This window comes from Suncus etruscus, chromosome 5 (genome assembly GCF_024139225.1).
Source record: "Suncus etruscus isolate mSunEtr1 chromosome 5, mSunEtr1.pri.cur, whole genome shotgun sequence".
Lineage (NCBI taxonomy): Eukaryota > Metazoa > Chordata > Mammalia > Eulipotyphla > Soricidae > Suncus > Suncus etruscus.
Genome location: NC_064852.1, coordinates 110,143,240 through 110,168,979, shown reverse-complemented (window position 1 = coordinate 110,168,979; position 25,740 = coordinate 110,143,240). Strand labels below are relative to the sequence as shown.

The window sequence follows — 25,740 nt, the reverse complement described above, 5'->3', positions numbered from 1 at the left end:
AACTGGCACCCAAACAGGAACGTTCAGATTAAGAGACTGTGTGGTGAGGCATTGGCAATGTATTTCTTCTATTCTCTTAGCCCACAGGGTTCTTCTCGATAAAACAAATGTCTTGAATCACTCCTACTGACTGAGCATGCACTGTTCTGTGATTCCACATGCACTATTCTGGATTCAATGTGTACTGTTCTCCTGTCACTATTGTCAACCTAACTACTCAGACAGAGGGTTCTACCCCACACAGCATCATATAATTGAATGTGGGGGCCATGAAAATTCTAGCATTCTGCCAAAAGGTCTCTAAATATGCTGTGCTAAAAATGAATTCAAAAATAAAATAGGTCACATATTGGGGTGTTTCTGGGCACTTGCTCTCAAGTTGCCTATGTTGCTTCCCAGAGCCAAGCTCTGACTGGGTACAGATGCCCTTTGCCCGGCATGTGCCACTCATGGTGCCAGGCCACATGTTATTGAGTTCATGGAGACTTGGGATGACTGAAGTTTATGGGCTACCATGTCTCCCCAATAGTGCCCTGGTCTGTTCTATCCTACAGGAGTGAACCATCAATGTTCTCCATCATCCTCATCACATGCCCCACTTGGGTCTGTCTCTGGGCTATTATTCTATGTTAGGATGCTTGATTCTAGAAACCGCTGTGAAATATCTTTTCAAAGAATGACTGCTTAATTGCAGAACATGGGGGGAAAGCCCTTTAATATTTCCTCACCATATGTGTGACATCCATTTTTTTAAACTGTAGAACAAATAAATGTAACTTCATAAACTCAGGCTAGTCTTTGTTTGAGAAGTGGTTGCAAGTGTTTACCCTTTTTTTTTTTTACGTCCTTACATTAAAAAATATGTTCATCTCTACCTTCATTATCCTGGTTTAAATATTTTTAGTTTTTAAATTTTTCCTCTTAATTTTTATTTAGCTATTAAGGGACTGTGATTTATATAGTTGTTCATAACAGTTTCAGTCAAAAAAATTTTTCAGGGGCCAGAGCAAATAGCACAGCTGACAGGGCAATTGCCTTGCTTGTGGCCAACTCAGTTTCAATCCCTGGCATCTCATAATGTCCCCAGAACTTGCCAGGAGTAACTCCTAAACATAGAGTCTGGAGTAACCCCTAAGTGTCACCAGGTGTAGCCCAAAAGCAAAAAAAAAATGTTTTTCTGTTAAAAAGTGACTAAATATAGGTAGAAATAAGAAAACTTTTGGCATTGTGGCCCTTAACTGTTGTGTTGGAGTACACAGGTTGTGTACTAGGTTGCCAAGAAAAAGAAAATATGTTGACTCATTTTTGAAATATAGACTTACTAATAATAATCATGACAATGTAAAATAAGAAAAGCTTTTTTTTTTAATCTGTAATGAGGTTCTGGAGAATATGGAGCCAGAAACTAAAATGGCATCTTGATATAAAGCTCATAGTGAACTGTAATAAACCAATATATATTTGAAAGACTTTTAAAATGTCAAAAATAGTGATTTGATAATTTTTTAAATGTCAATGAGAAATATTTACCTGGGTCTTATTTTTGTTTGTTTGCTTATATTTGCTTTTGGGCCACATCCATCAGCGCTCAAGGGTTACTCCTGGCTTTGTGCTCAGAAATCGTTCCTAGCAGGCTCAGGGGACCATATGGAATGTCCAGGATCAAACCTGGGTCTGTCCTAGGTTGGCTGCATGCAAGGCAAATGCCCTACCACTGTGCTATCACTCCGGCCCTTACCTGGGTCTTTAGATACTTCATTGCCAAGAGTCGTGAGAGAAATTCACGTTACCTGCTGCAGGAAAGTGCCAGAAATAAGGGTCAGGGAGATGGGACAGTGGGTAATGTGCTTGTCTGCACACCATTAACTGGACTTTAATCCTCCAGCCACAAGAATCCTGAGCACAGAGCCAGGCATAAACCCTGAGCCCTGCCAGACAGGAGCCCCAAAACTAAAATAAATAAAATATCAAATATAGCAGATAGAGAAAAGCATGGACAAGAAATTCATAAAAGTCCCTTATTGAACAATTATTTACTGAAATTAGTAATGATTAATCCCAGCAATTTTACTGGGTTTCAGGGCAGCACAAAGTGTGTAAGTCAGTTAGATAAAGACTGGTATAATTACAGTGAGAACCAGCATAACAAAATGTGACTAAATGAAGGAAGTAGAAAGCCTGTAGAGTACAGGCCAGTGTGGGGTGGGGAGGAGGGACAAAAAAAAAAAAAAGATAAAGACTGCTAAGGGGGCCAACTCTAGCAATGCTCAGGGGCTTCTTCTAGCTTCTACTCAGGAGTCACTCCTAGTAATTCTTCGGGCACCATGTGGTGCCAGAATTCTAACTTGGGGCATCTGCAGAGAAGAAAGACAGACATGCACTCAACCCACTAAACGAGCCCTTTTTAGCAAGTGATACTTCCAAAATATACAACTCTTACTCTAAAAACAGCAGTTTCTAATGCACATTTATAGAATTATGGCTCTGTTGTCCTTGGCGAGGATATAGAGGGGATGATATATATTACTTAAAAGTTGACTTTTTTTTTTTTTTTTGGTTTTTGGGCCACACCCAGAGGTGCTCAGAGGTTACTCCTGGCTGTCTGCTCAGAAATAGCTCCTGGCAGGCACGGGGGACCATATGGGACACCGGGATTCGAACCAACCACCTTTGGTCCTGGATCGGCTGCTTGCAAGGCAAACACCGCTGTGCTATCTCTCCAGGCCCGACAATTAATTTTTTACAGATGAAGATTTACTGTAGAAAAACTGCGTTAGAATCTATCTGTATAACAGATTGTTGGTGAACTGACGAACAAGAATGGAAGATTCCTACCAAAAGTTAATAAACACTTTTCTTCTTTTTTTTTTTTTTTTTTTTTTTTTTTTTGGTTTTTGGGTCACACCCGGCAGTGCTCAGGGGTTATTCCTGGCTCCAGGCTCAGAAATTGCTCCTGGCAGGCACGGGGGACCATATGGGACGCCGGGATTCAAACCGATGACCTCCTGCATGAAAGGCAAACGCTTTACCTCCATGCTATCTCTCCGGCCCCAACACTTTTCTTCTATCCATGGTAGAACTCAGTCAAGAAACTCATAAGTTTTAGGATGTGCTTCACAGTAGGATAAAAATCAAATAATTAGCTTCAGTTAAAGGTTTTATTTTTAAACCTTTGCAAAGACATCTGATTACCCAAGTTTTTTGCTGCCTGCTGAGGTTAAGACAGTTCTCAAGAGGGCAAAGTTCAAGTACTTGAAACTGAAGTTGTCATGTTTTGACTGAGCAGAAAAATATAATTTTATCATTTTTCAGACAGACTTACTTAGGACTTTCAAAATTGTGTTATCTGTCAGCTATTTAAAAAAAACTTATTCAAACATAATGCTTCTGAGAAAAAAATGTGACTTTTATTGCAACATGTCTGGAAATTTTTATTTTCATTTCAATTAAAAGATAAATTTGAGGGGACTGGAATGGAAGTCCAGGGGGTAGGGCACTTGCTTTGCACAATGTTGACCCAGTTCTATCTGGCATCCCAGAAGGTCTCCCAAGCCAGACTAAGAGTTATCTCTGTGTGCAGAACCAGGAGTATGGCCGGAGTCTGAAAATCCAAACCCAAACCAAATTGAAAGATAAAGTTCTAAGTTTTACCCAAAAAGTTCACACGGAAGTCTAGAAAATAGTTCATAAAAATGTTTATAGCTACAGATGGTTTTTTGTTTGTTTTTGTTTTGCTTTTTGGTTTTTGGGTCATACCCAGCAGCACTCAGGGGTTCCTCCTGGCTCTATGCTCAGAAATCGCTCCTGGCAGGCTCAGAGGACTACATGAGATGCAGGGATTCGAATCACCATCCTCTGCATGCAAGGCAAACAAATGCCTTACCTCCATGCTATCTCTCCAGCCCCAGGTAGTTTTATGATTGTGAAAATAATCTTCCCAAAGACATAGCTCTGAGAGTTATAACTGATCATCTGAAGTTCCTAGAGACATTTTCAGAAATACTTAAAAGTTTTTATTCTGAAAAACTAAACTGGATTCAAAATCCATGCTCAATTGAAATAAGAAATCATCAGACATCTGCCACTACAATTTCAAAAAGAATATGCTGAGTGTGACACAGTTTTAAAACTTGAATTTAAAACTTGAAAATCCAAGTGACACAGATTTAGAACTTGAATATCCTTTTTTTAAAAAAAAAACACTGAATAAATTTTCACTGAGAATTAGGACAGAATTAACCAAGAATTTTTGAAATGTGATAAATGTCCTAAATGACCTAAAAATTCTTCTGCCATTTTGTATCACATATTTATATCCAGCAGTTTTCTCAGCACCACAATTATCAAATCAAAATACCAGGTTAGAGAAACAGTGTGAGGGGAGGGGATCAAACAACCAGCCCAAGCTTGTTCCAGCACTAAATATCTGCCCCATTCCCTTCCCAGCCTGACAGACTCAGGAATGATCCCTGAGCACAGAGCTCACTCGTTCAAGCCTTGAGCACCTCAGAAATAAAATATAAATGCTGGAAAACATTAAAGATGCTTACATCCTAGCCTTTCAAATATCCAGCTAATATTTAATGTTAAATTTAAGATGTAATGTTAAAGAAGCATTTCATTTCATTGATAAATAACTAGATGAAAATTGTTCTCATAGTTAATAAATGGCAAACTCATATGTGTAATAAAGAGTTGTTTTAAAATATCTGCATTCTACGGGTTTCATTTGTATACCTATTTTACATACTGCTAGAGCTGTGATTATGTAAAAATGTCTCCAGTGTAGATTGAACATTTTTATGAACCATTTGAAATGAAAAGAACATGCACTTATCCATTTGCCAGCAGTGGCCCCCTAGACACTAAACACATAGACCTCACTTGGAGTAATTACACAGAATCTGAAGATGAAAGTTGGGACCATCACATGAGTCTCCCAGAAGTGAAGGAGATAGTACCACAAAGAGTCAGGGAAAAAGAACCTGAAGAAAGGACAAGTGACAGGTATTGGCAATAGCAAAGGGTGTGAGAGCTAGAAATGAGGGAACAGGAGTGTGTGGGTGTGCAGCCCAGGAAGAGAAACCCCCAGTCAAACACCTCTTCAAATACCAGAGATGCTGAGAATGACAGGACCTGGAAAAAGAGCAGCCCTGAAACAAGCTGAGAGGAGCAGACCATGAGCATAGGAGCAAAAACCTCCCCAACCCCTTCATGACAAGCAATGTTCCTCTTGGGGCTGGAAGGCAGTGAGGACAGCATGGGTGTAGACGAGGCTGCAGACACGTAGATGGAATAGTGGCTTAAGCATCCACATTTTTCTATGAAGTAGAGGGCAGAGACTCTCCCTCTCTTTGAGATGCCTTGAGAAAAGGGGCCCGCATCGGACCTGCAGCTCTAATTAAGAAGGAACCGTTCAGCAGCTTCCCACAGCGCAGCTGCTGCTCACTCAGTCCCATCCTTATCGGACTCAAGTTTCTTTTCTGCGTACTTCATTGCAGCTCAGGGAGTGACAGCCCAGATGCTGCCTACACCCAAGCCCATGGGGTCTATGAGATGGGGTGGTAAAAGGAGGGACCCAGGAAAGAGAGGTCGTGAGAGGCAAGAGCAAAGCCAGTTTACTGACGGAGAGAGCCCTAGTCACACTGGCCACAGAAAAGGCTATTCCTGTCCTGTATTTCTCTATTTTATGCCAAACCCATATTCCAACCCAGCCTTCCCACTGCCCACTTGATTTGAACTTCTCTCCTTCAATAGTTGCTACATCCTGAAGTTAGTTCTGAGTCCCCCTGCTCTCTGAAGCAGCAATATCTATATCTGTTGCAAGGGATTTGGATAGTTTCTCCTTTGTGGTTGGACACCCTGAACTCTTCTGTCTTGCTGCTGGCTTCCTGGGGATCTCCTATTGGTCCCCCTCTCCCTTTTCTGGGCTCAGACAGATTGTCCCGGTGCCCACCTGCCTCCTCTCCTCTTTGTGTTTTATGGCTTCAGTCACCCCTGGTCCTACCTGGCTGCCAGCCTTACCTGTTGGCATACACCTGTGCTTCCTCCTTTTCAAAAGTCAACAATGACCCAGATAAGGCCAGGGACTCAAGGCAGGCTCCCCAGATACAAAAAGGACCCTTCCTTGGATTCTTATGTTCTCTCCTGCAGAGACCTCTGGCAGGCTCACACATGCATGATTTTTTTCTCTTATTATCCCACAGTATTATGATATTGGGGATAAAATTTAGTTTAAAAAATAAGCAAATAAACATGAGGCCCTGGTACCCATATTAGAATTCTCCTTCGTACCTAGAGTTAATCATCAGAGTCCAAAAGTCCAAACTCCTCCATCTTTTAAAATGAGGCAATGACTATATGTTGGAGTTAACAAAAGTTAACAAGTTGTTAAAGTCGTTAAATATTTAACGAGCCGCAATCAGCCTTTATGAGCTTGCTTCAAGCACCCGGATCCTTCCAGTGGGTAAGCTGTCTCTTGCCCCCACAGCCTAGCCCCCCCCCTCCACGGACACACACACACACACACACACACACACACACACACACACACACACACAGCTGCACTGAAGCTTGGGTGTCCAGCCCACCTTGTACTTGGCTGTGTCCCAGTTGTGCAGCAGGCGTGCAGGGATGAGGCAGGTGTCGTCCACATGGCAGCAGCTGCAGTAGTACCAGCCACTGTAGCCGCAGACCTTGGCTTTGCCGTTGGAGAGGCCAATGGGACGCGGGCATCCTGGGGGAGGCAGAGGAAACGGTGGTTACTGCCCCTCAAAGCTACAGACCTTGACTCTCAACCTGCATGTCCAACAACAGAAGGTGCAGAAAATCGGAAAGACCAGCTCCCTCCCCAGCACCAGAGCGGGTATAGTTAAAGGCCCTTAAATCTTCTGGATTCTAGTTCTATGCTTGTGACTGCCTGAGATCACCCTCTCCAGCCTCACTGTTATTTCCTCTTCCAAGCTTTTGGAAGGTTCATATTGTTCGGACACAATTTGGCCAATCAAGGTTGGCACTGGAGCTGGTTCTGATGCACCATGACCCTGTGTGCTTCTTCCAACCCACAACAACCCTTTCAGAAATCTGGCCTTGGATCGGTCCCTTCTTGCTTTCCAGACAACCCATCAGCATCACATCTTCAGTGATGATAACCTCCTTATTCACTCTGGTCCCAAACAAGATAACTCACATCCCGCCCCCCCCCCACACCACCCCTTAGCACATCTTTCCCCCTAAGCAATAAACACCCTCTTCTCCATTTGCCAATTCACACACATTACTCAAGGCTGCCTATTATGACGTTCCAGCTCTTCCCTTCTGGAACTCTGTGAGCACTATCTCAATGGCCCAGGGCCCTCATTATAATAACCACAGTTCTGCCACCAAGGAGACACACTTCTGTTTAGCAGTTTAGCAGAACTGCCTTCTACCGATAGCTCAGAAATTAAGTGACCAAGAACCCTGAGGACAAAATCCTGGTAGCTGGGATTACCACAGTGAAACAAACAGCATCACTTTTGGGATCTTCCCAAAGGTCAGCTCTTATGTAAGAAAACTGCTATGTGGGGGCCAGAGTGATAGCACAGTGGGGAAGGCACTTGCCTTGCACCAGCCCACCCGGGTTCAATCCCCGGCAACCCATATGGCCCCTCAGAACCTTCCAGGAGTAATTTCTGAGCACAGAGCCAGGAGTAACTCCTGAGTATGTCAAGTGGAGCCCCCACAAAAAAACAAAAACAAAATAAAATCAAAATAAGTGAGCATGTGTGTGTATCAGGTCATGAGCTATCCAAATGAAATATTCAGTTTTCTCTGTTTTCTACTCAAATGCAAACATTTATTTAGGTTCACACTGAAAATATACACATGGGGGCCAGAGTGATAGCACAGTGGTAGGGCATTTGCCTTGCACACAGATGAGCAGGGACGAACCTGGGTTCAATCCCCGGCATCCCATATGGTCCCCCAAGGCCTGTCAGAAGCAATTTCTGAGCACAAAAGCAGGATTAACCCCTGAGCACTGCCAGTGTGGCCCCAAAACAAAGAAAAAGAAAGCTGCTATATGGTTCTCTTTGGTGCCATGAACTAAAAAACAACCAAAAGAATCTCACAGTGAGCCTGAGCCTGATCTGAAGACAAAATGAGTCCATTTCAATGATGATTAGCATCATAAACTAGAAATCTGCCTGCTACCCCATCTCCCCTGGAAGGAGCCCAAATACTATTTAGCAAACTGCTCACCTAACAAAAAATGGATGTGCATGAAGTATGTATAGCAGAAATTTGTTTTCATAAACTACGTATATCACAAAGATTTTTTCATTTTCATTGGTTGTTTTTTTCATTAATTGGTTGTTTTGTTTGTTTGTTTGTTTTTTGAGCCACACTCGGTGACACTAAGGGGTCACTCCTGGCTATGTGCTCAGAAATCGTCCAGGCTTGGGGGGGCCATATGGAATGCCGGGGGATTGAACCGCGGTCCCTCCTAGGCTAACTTGGGCAAGGCAGATGCCTTACCGCTTGTGCCACCACTCCAGCCCCGATTGTATTTTTTTATTAAAAAAATTTTTTTGGTTTGGACCACATCCAGCATTTGCTCAGGATCCCATTGAGTCTGTCAGGATGGGAGAGACCCTGTTCTGTCGGTGAGAAAGAGACAGTGGCATCAGCCAATGCAGTGTGGCCAGTATGTGACTGCTTCTCACACCACAGTGCTCTGCATGTATCTCCCAGTCATGACTATGCTAGAAACTTTCCAAATACATTTTTCCTCCTCAGCATTTCACACAGAGCTTTGCACATAGAAAGTCTTCAATAGATAGGCTGAATGGGCGAGCAACAGGAAATATTATTTGGTATATTCACATTCACAAAGGCCTTTTTATCTCCCATAGCTATTCTAGAATAGATCCCCTGTCACCTGCCACTTCAGACAGCCTACTTTGCTACTATTCCTGTGAGGAAGATGTTCCCCATTCATAGAAATATACACTGCACAGGCATCCACCTGTAAACAGTGAAAAAGAGGTTAGTGAAAATAGACCACTGGGGCCAGGGCAATAGCACAGCAGGGAGGAAGTTTGCACAGGACCAACCCAGGTTTGATCCTGGCAACCCACAGGCACCCCCAAGCCTGCCAGGAGCTCTGAGTGCAGAGCTAGGAGTAGCCCCTGAGTACCTCTTGGTGTGGCCCCAAAACAAAACAAAACAAAATAGACTTATCTAAGGCACAGGGATATTTCTATTTCCAAAAATTAGAACATAATTAAATTAATTTAACACTGAATAAAATTCAGTTTCTTCTCATGATTTAGAAAGTGATCATTATTTGGGGAGAAATTATGATTATCAATATAGTTTAAGCTCTGACCTTAAATACTACAAAGATACACTTATTATGTTGTTTGCTTGTATTTTAACATAGTAAACACGTTAAATATTTTGATGTACTTTCCTGTGTACTATGGGGCTTATCATTTAATGTCTATTATAATAACTACAGGATACACAATATAAAAGGACACAAGTTTGGAAGCTGGAGAGATAGTACAGTGGGTGTGTGTTTACCTAGCATGTGAACAATCCTGTTCTGTGATCCCTGGCATCCTAAATGTTCCCCAATTCTCACCAAGACTGATTCCTAAGCACAGAGATAGAAATATGTCCTGAGCACCACCAGGGAGGACCCCCTAATCAAAATTAAAATAATTACTTAAAATATACAAGTATGTATTTTAAAGAAGCATGCCACCCAGACACTCAGATCTAAAACCTACCAGTCTTTGGACATCTTGACCTTTATAACTAATTTAAAATATGCTTTCCTCTTAAATACAGAAATTGCTTCTAATCACCTAGATTAATTCTAAAATCACTTATATGTGTGAGGCAGACATTTTAGATATGCTGTGGATGAGCACAGACCTACAGCAGGTTCAACGTGAACCTAACAGTCAACTTTCTAGGTCTGCTTTCTTCACTGCAAAATGACATAAATGGGTGGCTAGACTCAGAAAGTCTCGAAATTTTCTGGAGCTGTTGTTTAAAATACAGATATTCCCAGCCAACTTTGACTTACAGAGAGGGCATGTGGCCCAGGGACTTGTATTTCTACTGAACACCCAATGACTGCCACAGACTCTTCACAAGAGCTGAAGAAGACATCTTTGACTTCTACGTGATCACCAAGGTCCTTCCCAGCTCTGCATCACCGTTCTTAGCACAGTAAAGACTGAGGCTGTGTGGCTGCCAGGGGCAGAGCTCAATATCCCGCATCTATTTTACTTTCTAGGCTTCCAAAACTAACATTTCAGTTCTGAGTCAACTTCCTCAAAGTCACTATATACAAACCCAGCACATTCATTCATTATCTCCACTGAGAAGCATTTCAGGGCCTGGAAGACATGAAAAATTTTCAGCTCCAAATTCAGGATAAGAGTCATTGAAAGACTATGAGATATTTAGAAAAGATGAGTAGGAGGAAAGTTAATGGAAATTTATTTTCTAAAAACTACATTCAATGAACTTGAAGAAGGTCATACCTGCTCTATCAGGAAACTGTGACTTTGACCTTTTCAATACCAGACTAGCAAGTCATGGACTGAAAAAGTCCAAAACAGCTTCCTACAAAGATGTATAACTAGCATTTTACTTGACTTTATGAGGCTTTTACCACAGGGGAAAAATGTGTTTTCTTAATGATGACTATTAGTAAATATTTTTTGGAGGATGGTTAAGCTGCACTCTAACAAAGGACATAATGGGAAGAAAAATAGCACTTTACAGCAAAGACAAAATGCCATTAATTGAAATGACTAATTAGAGTTTATTTGCATATTAGAGACTTGTGTACTTTCACATGGATGTTGGAACAATGTTTCTAAACTGAAGGGTATTTGGGGTAGAAAAACACTCCACATGTTAGATCAAAGCAAATACATTCCTCCCAGTTTCTTTCTGAAACTTTTCAGAGTATTCAATTCATAGGAACAAAAAACTCTCTCACAAGAGAGCACATTGGCCTTTTTTTTTAAATCACTTCCCACCCCTCTTCAAATTTTTAATGAACAGCTGCTCTGAAGAGTTAAGATTCTTCTCTGATACACTCTAGGGAACAAGTGCCACATTTAAAGTTTTCTATTTTTATTTAGGCTTTAAAAACGTTTATTAGAACCCCATGATTCATCAAATTGTTCATTGTATAGTTCTTTCAAACATCAAATATTCCAACATCTCCCCTCACCAGTGTGACCTTCCCTCCATTGGTGTCTCCATTTTCCTTACCCATTGTGTGCATCTGCTCTCTTGCAGGCAGAAATTGACTTCATATCGTTAGTCACAACACAAAGGCAAATAGAACAATAAAAGTTTATATTCATAAAATCAATTAGTAATCATCGTTTTTATATACAATTCTGCTAATATTATTATTGAGAATGTAGTGGGCCCATTGTTAGTTGAGCCTTCTATGTGAGTATTTAGGCTCACTGAGCTGGTTGGACTTCTATGCAACTTCCCCTTCAAATTTGCTGTGATCTACTGGGCTGATGGTGCTGTGAAATTTGGAAGTATTGTAACCTAAAGGCCCAGAGATGATGGAGCTGGAATGATTTGGTGGCTCCATAACTGGAAAAGGTTCAACGGTGGAACGGGGCCATTTCCTTGTCAGAGAGTGTCAGTGTAGCTGCAGGCTGCTATGTCTTCTGGCAGGAAGGGGACTCTGCCTTCCCCATTCTGAGAAGTTCCCAGAGTGATTGGTCTGGACCAGTCTACCTGGGAAGATGCAGGAGCATCATTTTCTCTCTGAAGTCAGTCATGAAACTGAACCATTTCCCTGCCAACAACATGGCAGGTGTGGATGGGACAAATTTCCCGAGTAAGCCACAATCTGTCCTGCTGCTTGAATGATCAATCGTGTCCTGAACATCCTTTCACTAAACATACCCCACAGAGGCTGTTGCTGGGGCTTGTGATAGACATCTTGGCATGATTCTCCACAGAGGCACAGCCCTTCTCCTAACAAAGGACCTACTTCTGAACTGGATGCAGCATGGTACTAATCGAGCTAGGATCTGGAGGAGGTGACAACCACCTTTTCTCTTCTTCCTTGCCTAGTAGCTCTGCCCTCCTTCCCCAAGCAACAAGGATAGTTGTAGGTAACCAGAGAAGAGTAACAAGGACCATCATTGCATTCATGAGACTCCTGCTAAAGAAAAAACCTACACATGCTTTATTTGGGGGGGAGAGGGCACACCCATTGATGCTCAGGGGTTACTCCTGGCTATGCGCTCTGAAATCTCTCCTGGCTTGGGGGGACCAGATGGGACACCGGGGGATCAAACCGCAGTCCGTCCTAGGCTATTGCTTGCAAGGCAAGATGCCTTACCTCTAGCTCCACCGCTCCAGCCCCTACACATGCTTTCTAAGCATTTTTCTAAGAAAATCATGTGGCCCTTTTACCTAGTTATCATGAAAAGGCAGACCTAATATTTGATATTTGGCAGGTAGAAATACTCTTTTCTATTAGAAGAAGAAGAAGAAGAAGAAGAAGAAGAAGAAGAAGAAGAAGAAGAAGAAGAAGAAGAAGAAGAAGAAGAAGAAGAAGAAGAAGAAATAAAAAGGAGAATGGCTTTATGAGAGGACAACTGTTATTTGCAACATTGAAACAGGAAAGATGGGCAATTTAACACCATCTTTATCCCATCTTACACACCAGCTTTACACCATCTTATACTCAGTTGTGGCCATAAACCAAACAAGCAGAAAAGGAAAATGCTGGTGTAAATGTTGACTCTTCCCAAGGAATCTGGTCCCAGTTGATAGCTTTGGGACCTTCTCTGAGTGGAAGGGCAGGTTCCCCTTTCAGCAGCCCCAGTCACATGCAACACCCTCTGACAGAAATGTCCCATAGCCACAATTCAACCATATTCAACTACCAAGCAACAAAATTTGTTCCAGATTTACAGATCCTGGACTGCACAGCCACCTCAGAATTTCATAGTAATGTCAGTATATTAAAATCATGGCCAATCTAACAGGAAGGTTGTATAGAGGAACACCAAATTCAGGGAGCCTAACTAGCAACAGAGAAGCCTCAACTAGCACCAAACAAAGTCCAGTGGATCCCTAAACCCACTTTAGTGACACCACTGAGAGATATAATAACTATTACAGATTGACCGCTAGTGATCTAAGTTTGGATAATTTCTTTTGCCTTTGTGTTATAATAAACAATATGAAAGTGCATGTGCCTACAGAGGTAGGCTATGGTGATGGGTAGGAAACTGTGACATTGGTGGGGGGAAGGTGACACTTGTGGTAGATTGTTTTTGGAACATCTGATGCCCAAGACAACAGTACTATGAACATCTTAGTAAATTCCAGTATTAATAAAACATTTTTAAGTGATGGAAAAATAAAAATCAGATGTGACATTGGATAGAAAATCATATTTAGGGGCTGGAGTGATAGCACAGCAGGTAGGGCACTTGCTTTGCATGTGGCTAACCTATGTTCAATCCCCAGCATTTCATATGATTCCCCCTAGTCTGGCAAGAGTGATTCCTGAGTACACAGCCAGGAGTCCCCTGAGCACTTCCAGCTGTGGCACCAAAACAAAAACAAACAAACAAAATTATGTTTAATAAACCCAGAATTGAGCATGAAAGATTGTTGAATACAGGATAAAATCATTTTGCCTGTGGAGGTTTGCTATCATTTGAGGAAGTGAAGTAAAAGCAAACCTAGCCCCAGACCTGGCCCAACATTGGAGAAGGGGAGTCATTCAGATACACAGAGACTAGAAGGAAACAATACTGACCACACATCAGGTCAGAACAGTTTGAGCCAAGGCTATAGAATTCTACACGATGGTAATGGGAAGGGGATGTAGAGAGAGTGAGGGTCATTGAGAAATACCTACTCAGAAACAAGTATCTCAACAATCCAATATTAAACATTTTTTTTTTTTTTGGTTTTTGGGCCACACCCTGTGACGCTCAGGGGTTACTCCTGGCTATGCGCTCAGAAGTTGCTCCTGGCTTCTTGGGGGACCATATGGGACGCCGGGGGATCGAACCGTGGTCCGTCCTAGGCTAGCGCAGGCAAGGCAGGCACCTTACCTCCAGCGCCACCGCCCGGCCCCGCAATATTAAACATTTTAACGATGCCACAACTTTGGAACAAGATAACCCATAATGTAGGTGACATCTTTCTAGTCATAAAGCCAAGGCATGAACTACTTATATTTAGATTTAAAATCCGGACCAGGAAAACAGACATCTCTGAATATTTACTCTACAGATGTTATAAGGCAAGCAGGACACATAGTCTCACATGTGAAACAAGAGGAGTTAAGGAGAAGTCAAGAAAATGACAGTGTAGCACTGAGACTTGCTAATGTGAATAATATAGTATTCTTTTTGTTTATTTCATTTAAGAGCACACTTTTTAATTTATTTGTTTGTTGGTTTGGGGGTCATATTCAGTGGTGGTCACCTAGCTCTGTGCTCAGGGGATCACTCCTGGCAGTACTCAAGGGACCATCTAAGATGCCAGAGATCAAATACAAGTTAGCTGCATGCAAGGTAAGTGTCCATCCTGCTGTGCTATCATCTAGTCCCCTATCGGGCTCACTTTAGACTCCTGCACTCTGTAGTTATGTTCTCCACTATGATCTAACTCCTTTCACAGAGAACTCTTTTCCTGAGGGATGAAACATTGGTGGCTGGAAGACACTATGTACATGAAAAACATGGATAGACAAGCTGTTTCCAAAGGTATATGTCAAGTCACTGTTGTTCATACTAAAAGAATTTTGTCCAGTAGGAGTCTTTTATATTCTTCTATAAATGACTTTTATAGCAGTGACACATTATAGAAGAGAAACAGTCACTCATCAAATTTTGACTCAAAAGTCAGTGTGCTGAGTCAGAAGGCTAATACATGGCCTGAAATATAAGTAACAGTTACAGTTTACCCATATTTAGGGTAACTAAAGCTGGCACTTATAGAATAAACTCCAACTGTCACTAGGATAGCCATGGCCTGAAGAAAATAATGGAAGTGAAGTGGAAGTGAATAATGGAATGAAGCTGAAGAGACTGAAAATCAGGTAGGGGACTTATCTTTCATGGATTCTATCTCCAATACCCCAGACAGTACCCCAATCCTCAATCAGGAGTGACCACTGACAGCAGAACTAGAAGTAAGCCCTGAACACAAAGAAATGGACAAAAAGAACAAAATAAAAGTAAATAACTCCTCTAGGAAAAGGCAAGAGTACCTAACTAAACATTTTTCTTTTCCATATGACCAATGTACACCTGCAAAGGGTCAGCATAGCCCACACAGACTGAGTTACACAACAGTTCTAGACCAAACCAACCAACATCGTTGTCCACGACACTTTGGAGATGAACTGGGTTCTATTCACAGAAATGTCAGTCAGAGAAGAGCTTTCACAAATGAAAATCAGGGGTGGGGTGGGATGGGGGGAGATTTGGGACATTGGTGGTGGGAATGTTGCACTGGTGAAGGGGGGGTGTTCTCTACATGACTGAAACCTAATCACAATCATATTTGTAATCAAGATGTTTAATTAAAGAAAAAATGCAAAAAAAAATGAAAATCAACCTGCATTAGGATGGGTTTTAAATTTACCTGCATCCTACAAGCTACTCATAGGAGTTATTTTGTTCCATTGCTATGAATATTACAATATCTGTTTACATAGGTACCTCACCATTCATGGGCACACAACAACCAGATATATCAGAAATGAGATGAAAATGACATGTCAGAGAATGACTGCTGATAGATTTTATACTGGTGTTCAACTATAAACTGATTTAATCTCATGGAATGTTGTTATTAAGGTAATAAATTGTATGAGATAAATTAATAAATACCAAGTAGATTTCCTCTCAAGTTGAAAAGTGTTAAGATTTATTGGGCTTTCAGGTAAACAATGATTGCTAAAGTCAATATTTAGTCAGAATTTATCTTGAAAGACAATAAATCTTGATTTTTTGTGGGGCAAGTAAATAGTGTGCCATTCTAGAGATTCCAGCTGCTTTTTGCCTTTTTACCTACTAATCAGCTGAGTTCTAAGTACAATGATATGGGACACAGATTTTCACTTCCAAAGACATGATGTGAATGGCTGTTACTTTTTCTTTTTTCTTACAAGAAGATGCTTCACTGCTGATACTGATAGTATCAGAAAAGTTTAGTAATACAATGTTATAAACTCAGCATCTAATTTTAATGAAGTTTGGTCCAATAAATTCTTAAGGGTTATTTTCATTTGTTTTAGGGTCACACCTGGCTGTGCTCAAAGCCTGTTTCAGGACTGTACACAAGGCTCAAAGCACCAGATCCAGTGCAAGCATGTAAACTGTGCTCAGCTGGACACACCGTAAGGGCCATCCTCACTGAACTATGTCTCTGGCTCCTGAAGGTTCCATTTCTATAATAGCCTATAATAGCCTATAATTCTGACTTAAATCTGCCCATGAAGGCACTGAGGTCTCATAAGCCACAAAACAATATGAAATAAAAGACCAGACACCTGGTACTCCTTTGGCAAGCAGTGGGGAGAGAAGAGCAAGGAAGAGAAGACAGAGATAGATGACAGTCTTTTTTTTTTTTATTTAATCCATTGTGATTTACAAAATTATTCATAGTTAGGTTTCAGACATACAATACAATGTTTCAGCACCAATCCCACCACCAATGTCAACCTCACTCCACCAATGTGCCCAGAGTTCATCCCATGTCATCACCACCCACCCCAGCCTGCCAACATAACAGGCACCCTTTTAAAGTTTGGTTGTTCAAGTTCAGGTCTCATGATTATGGGGGGAGGGGTCACACCCGGCAGTACTCAGGGGTTACTCCTGGCTCTACGCTCAGAAATCGCTCCTGGCAGGCTCAGGGGACCATATAGGACACCGGGATTCGAACCACTGACCTTCTGCATGAGAGGCAAACGCCTTACCTCTGTGCTATATAGCTCCTGCCCCCAGGTCTCATGATTTTATTGTTTTTAACTATGACTTGGATATTTAGTTTTTGTTTTCCCATAAACCCAACAATGCACATGGGACCTCTTAGCCTCTATCCCCCATCATTTCATATGTGTCTTTCTCCTACTTCACTCAATTTCTTTCCTTCTCCTCACTAGTATCTAGAATGTGCTCGACAACCTCCATTTAAATCCCAGCATTTCTTCATGCAGCTGTTATATCTTTTTTTTTTTCGGGCCACACCCGTTTGATGCTTAGGGGTTACTCCTGGCTACACGCTCAGAAATTGCCCCTGGCTTGGGGGGACCATATGGGACACCGGGGGATCGAACCGTGGTCCTTTCCTTGGCTAGCGCTTGCAAGGCAGACACCTTACCTCTAGCGCCACCTCGCCGGCCCCAGAAAGGTATATCTTTTTTTTTTTGGGGGGGGGGGGCAGCTGTTATAAATACCATGTATAAGTAATAGAATTCTGTATTCTTCCTTTTCCAGGCTTACTTCATTTAACATAATTTAATCTTCTGGTTCCCTCCATGCTACAGCAAATTTCATGATTGCATCATTCCTTACAGCTGTGTAGTATTCCATTGTATATATGTACCATATCTTCATGATCCGGTCATCTGTTTTTGTACATTTAGGTTGATTCCAACCCTTACAGGTTTTCTTTCTTGATAACACAGTTTCCCAACCAGGGGAGATATTTTTCCTTCCAGCAAGTTACAAGTTCGTAATATGTGGAGAAACTCTGGTTGTCACAAGAGTGTAAAGGCTCCTGTCATTAAGTGGGTGAGGATGATGCTAACCAGCCCCCACTGCTGGGGCACAGCCACCCACAACTAAAAATTACCCGGCCCCAAATGTGCTCAAAGCCACTGTTGAAAATCCCTATAACAGCAAAAAAACAGGAAGGCCAAAGGAAAAACCCACATGTCACCCTAACTTAATCACTTTCCTTGGCACACCTTGGAGAAGGCACCCGTTATTATGAGGAGGGGAAGCCCATTTCACTAGCCCCACTTCCTCACCTAGAGAATAAGATTCATGCTGCTCTGTTAGATTAAAGAGGGTCCATCAAAGCGTGGCCTTGTTCATACAACACCATAATCTACTCAAACACCTTCCTGTAGTATGTGCTCCATACTTGGGGCTCTTTTCTTCACAAGTGAATTTGTCAGGCAAAGTCCTTTTCTACTGATAACTCTCACTTGAAAATTCACTGCACCCACACATCAAAGTCTCCAACATAAAAATAGCCAATTGCTTCATGCAAGCCAATGAATATTCCAGGTACACCAGTTTTCTGGCTGAAACTCTGAAGTCTTCTCAACATGGGGATGGGCAGGCTAGCACTCACTCCATAACTCACTCCATGCTGCAGGAAGCCCCTACATCCCATAGCCAAGGAACTAAATGTACAAAGCCAATGCACAAAATCCCACAATACTGACAGCCCAATAGGAGCACAGCAAATTTGATGGGAAAGTAGAAGAGCAACCCACTAAACAATAAGCAAACAAAACAAAACAAAACAAAAAATACAGAAAGTTCAACTAGCAACTCTCAGTGACCCTAGTGATCCTCTTTAACAATGGAGAGATATAACATTTTCACAAAGTTTCTTATACTGAAGTGTTTTCTTTTTTTGTTTTTGTTTTTTGGTAATTGCATGAACCATTTTCCTGTAGAGAGTAATATAAAATGAATTGCTTTGTGCCTGCTAAATGGAAGGATTGGTGGAGGGGAATGGTAACTGTGTGATTTGTTGTAGAGGTGGAGGGGATGAGGACAGTGGAGATAAGATCACATTAGTGGTGAACTGTTGTTGGAACAATAAATGTCAGAAACTGGTGTGGAAGGAAGGAAGGAAGGAAGGAAGGAAGGAAGGAAGGAAGGAAGGAAGGAAGGAAGGAAGGAAGGAAGGAAGGAAGGAAGGAAGGAAGGAAGGAAGGAAGGAAGGAAGGAAGGAAGGAAGGGAGGGGGAGGGAGGGAGGGAGGGAGGGAGGGAGGGAGGGAGGGAGGGAGGGAGGAAGAGAAAGAAAGAAAGAAGAAAGAAAGAAAGAAAGAAAAAGAAAAAAAAAAAGAAAGAAAGAAAGAAGAAAGAAAGAAAGAAAGAAAGAAGAAGAAAGAAAGAAAAGAAAGAAAGAAAGAAGAAAAAAGAAAGAAAGAAGAAAGAAAGAAAGAAAGAAAAAAGAAAGAAAGAAAGAAAGAAAGAAAGAAAGAAAGAAAGAAGAAAGAAAGAAAGAAAGAAAGAAAGAAAGAAAGAGAAAGAAAGAAAGAAGAAAAGAAAGAAAGAAAGAAAGAAAGAAAGAAAGAAAAGAAGAGAAAAGAAAAAATGAAAGAAGAAAGAACAAGAAAAAAGAAAGAAAGAAAGAAAGAAAGAGGAAGGAAGGAAGAAACAGAAGGAAGAGAGAAAGAAAGAAGAAAGAAAGAAAGAAGAAAGACACATGAAAGAAAGACAGAAAGAAAAAGAAAGAAAAGAAGAAGAAAGAAAGAAAGAAAGAAAGAAAGAAAGAAAAGAAAGAAGAAGAAAGAAAGAAGAAAGAGGAAGGAAGGAAGGAAAGAGAGAGAAAGAGAGATTCAATGCAATTCACTTTGATCAGAATTCAATTATTTTTAAAAAAACAAACTATAAAGAACCAGGGCAGAGCGATAGCACAGCAATAGGGCATTTGCTTTGCATGCGGCCGACCTGGAGTGGACCCAGGTTTAACGCCCGGCAACCCATATGGGTTCCAGAGCCTGCTAGGAGCGATTTCTGAGTGCATAAGCCCAGAGTAATCCCTGAGCACAGCCTGGTGTGCTCCCCCAAATAAACTATAAAGAACCAAGTTGGATTGATTATTTTATTTGTTTTGTTTTCTGGGTCACACCTAGAAATTCTTAGCAGTTATTTCTGGGTCTGTATACAGGAATCACTCCTGGCAGTCTCAGGGGACAATATGGAATGCTGGGAATTGAAATAGGCTCAGCCCTGTGCAAAGCAAGTGTTCTACTCCCTGTACTATGTGGTTGTTCTCATGCTATTTATTTTAGACAGTGCAGCTACAGGAGGGAGGAATGAAATGTCTCTGCTGCTCCCTCCTACTGTGTGGCCTCTTGTTGAAACATGGGTGGTAGGTTCCCCTCAGTCTCCACCAAGTCCTGCCATCCTGGCAACAGTGCAAGCTGGCCTGGGCTTTGGAACTCCACTGAAAAGTTGGGGAAAGATGTTTCCTGTAGTGAACTGCCTTGCTGGAATGTTCCTCTGAACCAGGTCCACATTAGAGCCCATGGAAAAAGGAAAACAATTATTAACAGTCCTCATCCTGTCTTAATGTAAAATTTTGTATTTACCTCATCATGCACTTTCTGCCCTGATTTGGGTTTTTAAGATGCTCTTTGGATTCTTCAACTCCACATCCCCCATGACTTTCCCCCAGCCAGGCTCTCCACCTTTCTCCAGTCCTGCCCTGGGCCCTCTTTCCACACAAAAAATCCCTTGGGAGCCACAGTTAGGTGCTTTCTACCATAATTTTCTCCTGCTAGTAACATACCAAAAACACCACTGACACTCCTTTCTGTGACATCCTTATTTTGTTTCTATTCTAATTGCTTTCATAAGTCTATAGTCTCTTCTTGACTGTGAAGTTCTTTTGGTTGGTTTTCTGAGAGGCCTGCTTTTCCCTCCTGTTGCTAGAACTTCTGCCTCCTTCCTGCCTCCTGTAAACTCTACATCCCTCAGCCATGAGGACTCAGATCAGCCACACCTGTCTCCCCTCGTCCCCCTGCCTCTTTGCCGAATCTCTCATCCCCAGCCATAAAGCCTGCTTCTCTTTCCTTATATTTTGCCAGAAGCTCTTCTCTTTGAACTTCACAATATCTTTAAAAACACAACCTTTCTTCTTCTCTGCTAAAATCTGGAGGGAAAACTCTGACAGTCTCTCAGAGTAATTTCTACCCAAGCTATTTCCGTAATGACAACAATTTGGTAAAATTAAAGTCATGAGAGTGGATCCAGATAGTGCGAAGAAGAGGCTCAGAGAAAGAAATCACTTTCATCAGCTGTCTTTGAATCCAACTGAAATGTCTTCATTTTCGCCTGAAACCAAGTTCTTTCTCTTCCAGAAGAGTTGGGGATTGCCTTGTTTCTTTCTTCTTTTTTATTCTTGCCCCTTTGGCCTGCTCCCCCAGATTCTCCTTCTCTCTGAAATCACAGGTTTACAACCACCTCTAAAGCTCGTCTGGGAACTGTATGTTCAGCATTTGTAGCTAAGTTTCGTGTTTTGGGAGTTTTAGAGTGGGTAGGCAAAGCGCACCCCAAAATACTGACAAGTGTGTTTAAAGGGCCCCTTCCTTCCTTCCTTCCTTCCTTCCTTCCTCCCTCCCTCCCTCCTTCCCTCCCTCTTTTCCTCCCTCCTCCCTCCTTCCCTCCCTCCTCCCTCCTTCCCTCCCTCCCTGCCTTCCTCTTTTGGTTTTTGGTGTTTGGGCCATACCTGGTGGTGCTCCAGATCTGGGCTCAGCAATCACTTTGGGCAGGCTCAGAAGACCATATGGGATGCCGAGGATCGAACCCAAGTTGGCCATATGCAAGGTAAAATGTCCTCTCCACTGTGCTATCACTCTGGCTTGTCCAGGATGTCATTTGAAAGGAATGTATTTGAGTAATATTCTCAGCTTCTCTTCTCATCTCGTACCCAACCTTTCTCCCTCTGGACGGAGAGGTGAGGATCTGATGAGGTCATTGACATGCTCCTAAGGCCTTCAGGGAGGAGCCACAGCCTTGGCATGAGGGGTGAACCCCAGGACTTTGGCTATGTCCATGTCAGTGCTTCCAACAGCCCATTTCTTAGTACTCTGTGGTGTCAAGTGGTGTGTGCATGTGACACTCTGACCTCCAGCCGCCTGACCCAAGGAACAGACTGAAGAGTCTGGCAGACACCCTGACTGTCTCACAAGAGCTCACGCAGAAAGCAGCTGCCAGTGAGAGCAGAAAGGAAGGAGGACACCCACCAGCCCTCTGAGCAGGCATGAGAAAGGAGAAAGATCATTCAGGGGGAGCTGAATTCCAGGGTTTTCAGGAACCTTTCATGTAGGGGTACCTTGACTCCATTAAAGTTCCTCCTGCTATGTCTCAGGATACAGGAATGATGGGTGAAGGGGAGTTGATAACAAAAAAATCCCATTTGCTTCTAGTGGGATTGTGCTCCAGTTCAGCCCTGAGGAAATACAGTTTGGAGGCATTTTTCCCTCACAGAAAATTGTACCTTCCAAAGATGCATGCACACCTATGAGAATAGCAGATGGGACATGGGAACTACAGATACATCATAACCACAAGAACCAGAGTGGAAGTATATCACCCAAATGATCATAATTTGAGGGGGTTGTGACACTCTGTAGTGCTCAGGGCTAAATCCTGGCTCTGTGCTTGGGGACAACTCCTAGCAGTGATGGGTGACCATGTGATGGGTGACCAAGACAAAAAAAAAATATCTTACTCACTGTACTCTCTGTTAGGTTTTGGAGTAGCCGGTTTTACTTTATTAAGGATGATTCTTCTTTGCATGTGCTTGTCCCACTTGGGAAGGAAGTACCTCTGGATTTGCACCCTTCTCCTATCTGTTCTCCACCCATGGGGGTGGTCCAGCTCTTCCCAATAAAGACTTCTGGTCAGAGAGACTGCTTGCAGTTTTGTTCCCACAGCTAGCCTGCCTGCCAACCAGTACTTCTTGCCCATTTGCAGAAAACTTGTAGTGGAAGTTCCTGAACTCGTTTTATCTCTCTAACCTTGTGTGGATTATTTCCTGTGTCAGCAGCATTGCTTCTAGATTCATGTTCCCCAATCCTTCAGAATCAGGGCATAAGGCTTCCACTACACTTGGGCCCAAAGTAATTTTTTGGGGGGGTCAGTGCTCAGGGGTTACTCCTGGCTATCTGCTCAGAAATGGCTCTTGGCAGGCACGGGGGACCATATGGGACACCGGGATTCGAACCAACCACCTTGGGTCCTGGATCGGCTGCTTGCAAGGCAAACGTCGCTGTGCTATCTCTCCCGGCCCCAAAGTAATTCTCCAAGTTAGGGAGAAGGCCTTCCACATGGGGTCTCCCCCAACCCCATGCCGGCTAGAGCTAGCCTCCAGCTCAAGAGAGGATCGAGAGAGAGCCGGAAACCAGGATCTGCCCACCCTACACCCTGTGCCCTTCCCTCCCTAGAGCTGAGGGAAGGGTGGGGAAAGCTTGGGACCCCCCCCCCCCCGACACCCACCTTGTCTGGCCGCCTGGGCTGCCACCCCAGAAGGCCTGGAGGCCGGGGGCAAAAGAGGGGAAGGCTGGGAGCCTCTCAAGGCTCCCAGCGCACCCAAGTTAGGGAGAAGGCCTTCCACATGGGGTCTCCCCCAACCCCATCAAAGTAATTTTTTTAATGAGTTTTTTGGAGCTGGATAGTACAGTGGGTAAGGAACTTGCCCTACAAGTGACCAACCCAGGTTCAATCTCCTGCATTTGATATGGTCCTCTGAACCCACTAGACATGATCTTGAAGAAGAGCCAGGAGTATGCCCTAAGTACAGCAAGGTATATGTTCACTCCCTGCAAAAAAAGTTTGCTAAGAGCAGAAAGCTGCCCATTTTGGGAAGTAAGAGTAGGTTAAGCCCCGCCCTGCCAAAAGCAATGCCTGCTGCCTCCATTACCCAGAATCACCATTTTGCCGATGACCCTGTCTCACCATTACTCTAGTATTCTCTTCTGAGAAAGCAATCTGACCAAACTTCAGGTATACTGGTATTTGAGCTGATATCACCAAGACTTTTTAGAGTAAGTTCAGGCACCCCACTTCCATATCTTTCTTCTTGGAGGGCTGGTAGCTGAGTACAAACCCCTAAAAGCCACCGTGTTGGTAATAGTGCTTTGAATTGCTGGACAACTTCATTTGTTTGATGCTATCATCTCTATAGGAACCCACCAATTTAACAGAATGTACAGCTAACAACAAGAGTTTACTAAACCTTCTGCCACTGTATTAATGACTTCATTGGAGAAACAATAATTTTCACAAATGTGCTTGCTACTATACTTTTTCTTTTTTCTTTCTTTTTCTAAAAAAACTTTCTTTTCATCCTTTTTCTTTTTTCTTTCTATTCTAATAACTTTGCTCTTACTTATCTGGAAACATGTATTATGATCAATTATGTGATGCATTTTCTTTAAATTAAGTAAATAAAAAAATTTTTTTAAGTTTGGGATGGAGGGACACTTCCCTGGTGATGGGCTTGAGAAACCAAATACCTAAAACTCTGTTATTAAAAGCTTTGTAAATCATCATGCAGAAGTAAAATAAGATTTTAAAGCTCTCTTATGCTAACAGTGGAAGAGAACCAGCATTTCCCTGAGGCTTCTGTCCAGTGTGAGATTAAGGAAGGATTCTCTTCTCCCAGGAGGTCACTCAAAGGGTCACGGGGCCAGAATGTACATCACTGCTGAATTAGCATGAGATGCTTTGGGGTCAGCCAACAGTTTGCAATTTGGGATTACACATCATGAAAATAGTCTAATATTTCTTTCAAGTTCCAGTGTCAAAGAGGTTGGCCCTCCCACAACCCTGTGACAAGGCCAATGGGAGGCTGCTGATGAATCAGTGGCCAACCTATAAACAGACTAAACTCGGGTCCTCCTGAGTCATGACTGATCTCCACAGGCCCGAGTCATGCGTGTCTACTGTCTGTCTAGTCTCAAAAATTCTGGGGACTGAGAAGTAAGTCTTGATCAGTACCAAGAAAGAAAGACAGACCAAGACTTCCAGGCTACATGGGTACAGGCTTAGAGACTGACAGGGGAGGCAGAGTGATTCTTATGGTGTTTGGCTCGTCCCTTACTATGTACTTGACTGAAAACTTAAAAAAAAAAAAAAACAAAAAAAAACCAGGAGCAAGACAGAGCCCTTGGTCATCGGGTTCATGGTTAGACTATGATAGAGCATGGGCGAAAGCTAAACATCTTGTGTTGTGGATGGAAAAGTTACTGAGGGCATATCTTAAAATTCTCACCACACATATCCAAAAAGGGTAACAGGAGAATGATGGATGAGTTAATGGACCTTATTGTAAAAATTCTTTTGACTTTTCCATCAAGCCATGATGTTGGACATCTTCATCTTAGCCAAAGGGATGTATTCGTTTATCTCTGTACAGCTTGGAGCAGAAAATAGAGTGCTGGAACCCAGTGCATGGCACAGTGACCACAGTTAATGATGCTGGTTTGGCATATCTGACCGTAAGTAAGAGTTGATCTTTGAATCTCTCATCTTGCACCCACAGATGGTAATGAGGAAAGGAGGCAGTGTGATGACTGGCCTAATAGGGTGGGCACAGATCAAGTCATAACTTTAGATCCCTCAGACTCCCTGTTAATCAGGGTAAAATGAAGATGAGAACATGGTTTTGATTCTCTAGCTTTTTTTTTTGAAATTAGAAGACAGCAAGGACTCTGCAGACTGGGAGACTCTGTTTTTGATCTGTTTTAGTAGAAGTTTATGTTGTAACTGGTGAGAGAGAAACAAGTGGCAAGGGTCACATCACATGGGGTCACTGTAAGGATTCTGCCCTCAAGTCCCCCAGAGTAGGGAGCATTAAAGTGCTGAAGGAGAGATGCCAACTGACCACAGGAACATCATGAGGGGGCTCTGTAGTGAAGAGTTGGGGGGCTGGGCTAGTGAGACAGAATTGAGGGGTGAGAC

At 42.6% G+C, this 25,740-nt stretch overlaps 1 protein-coding gene across 1 annotated transcript in view; it reads right to left on the bottom strand.

Moving 5' to 3' along the window:
• The window catches only part of PLEKHM3 (pleckstrin homology domain containing M3), a 156,089-nt gene that overhangs the window by 104,904 nt on the left and 25,445 nt on the right, over positions 1-25,740 (bottom strand). Inside the window, exon 3 of the mRNA XM_049773194.1 lies at positions 6,591-6,736. Coding sequence (XP_049629151.1) covers positions 6,591-6,736 — 146 coding nt within the window. The remainder of the gene's footprint in view (positions 1-6,590; positions 6,737-25,740) is intronic.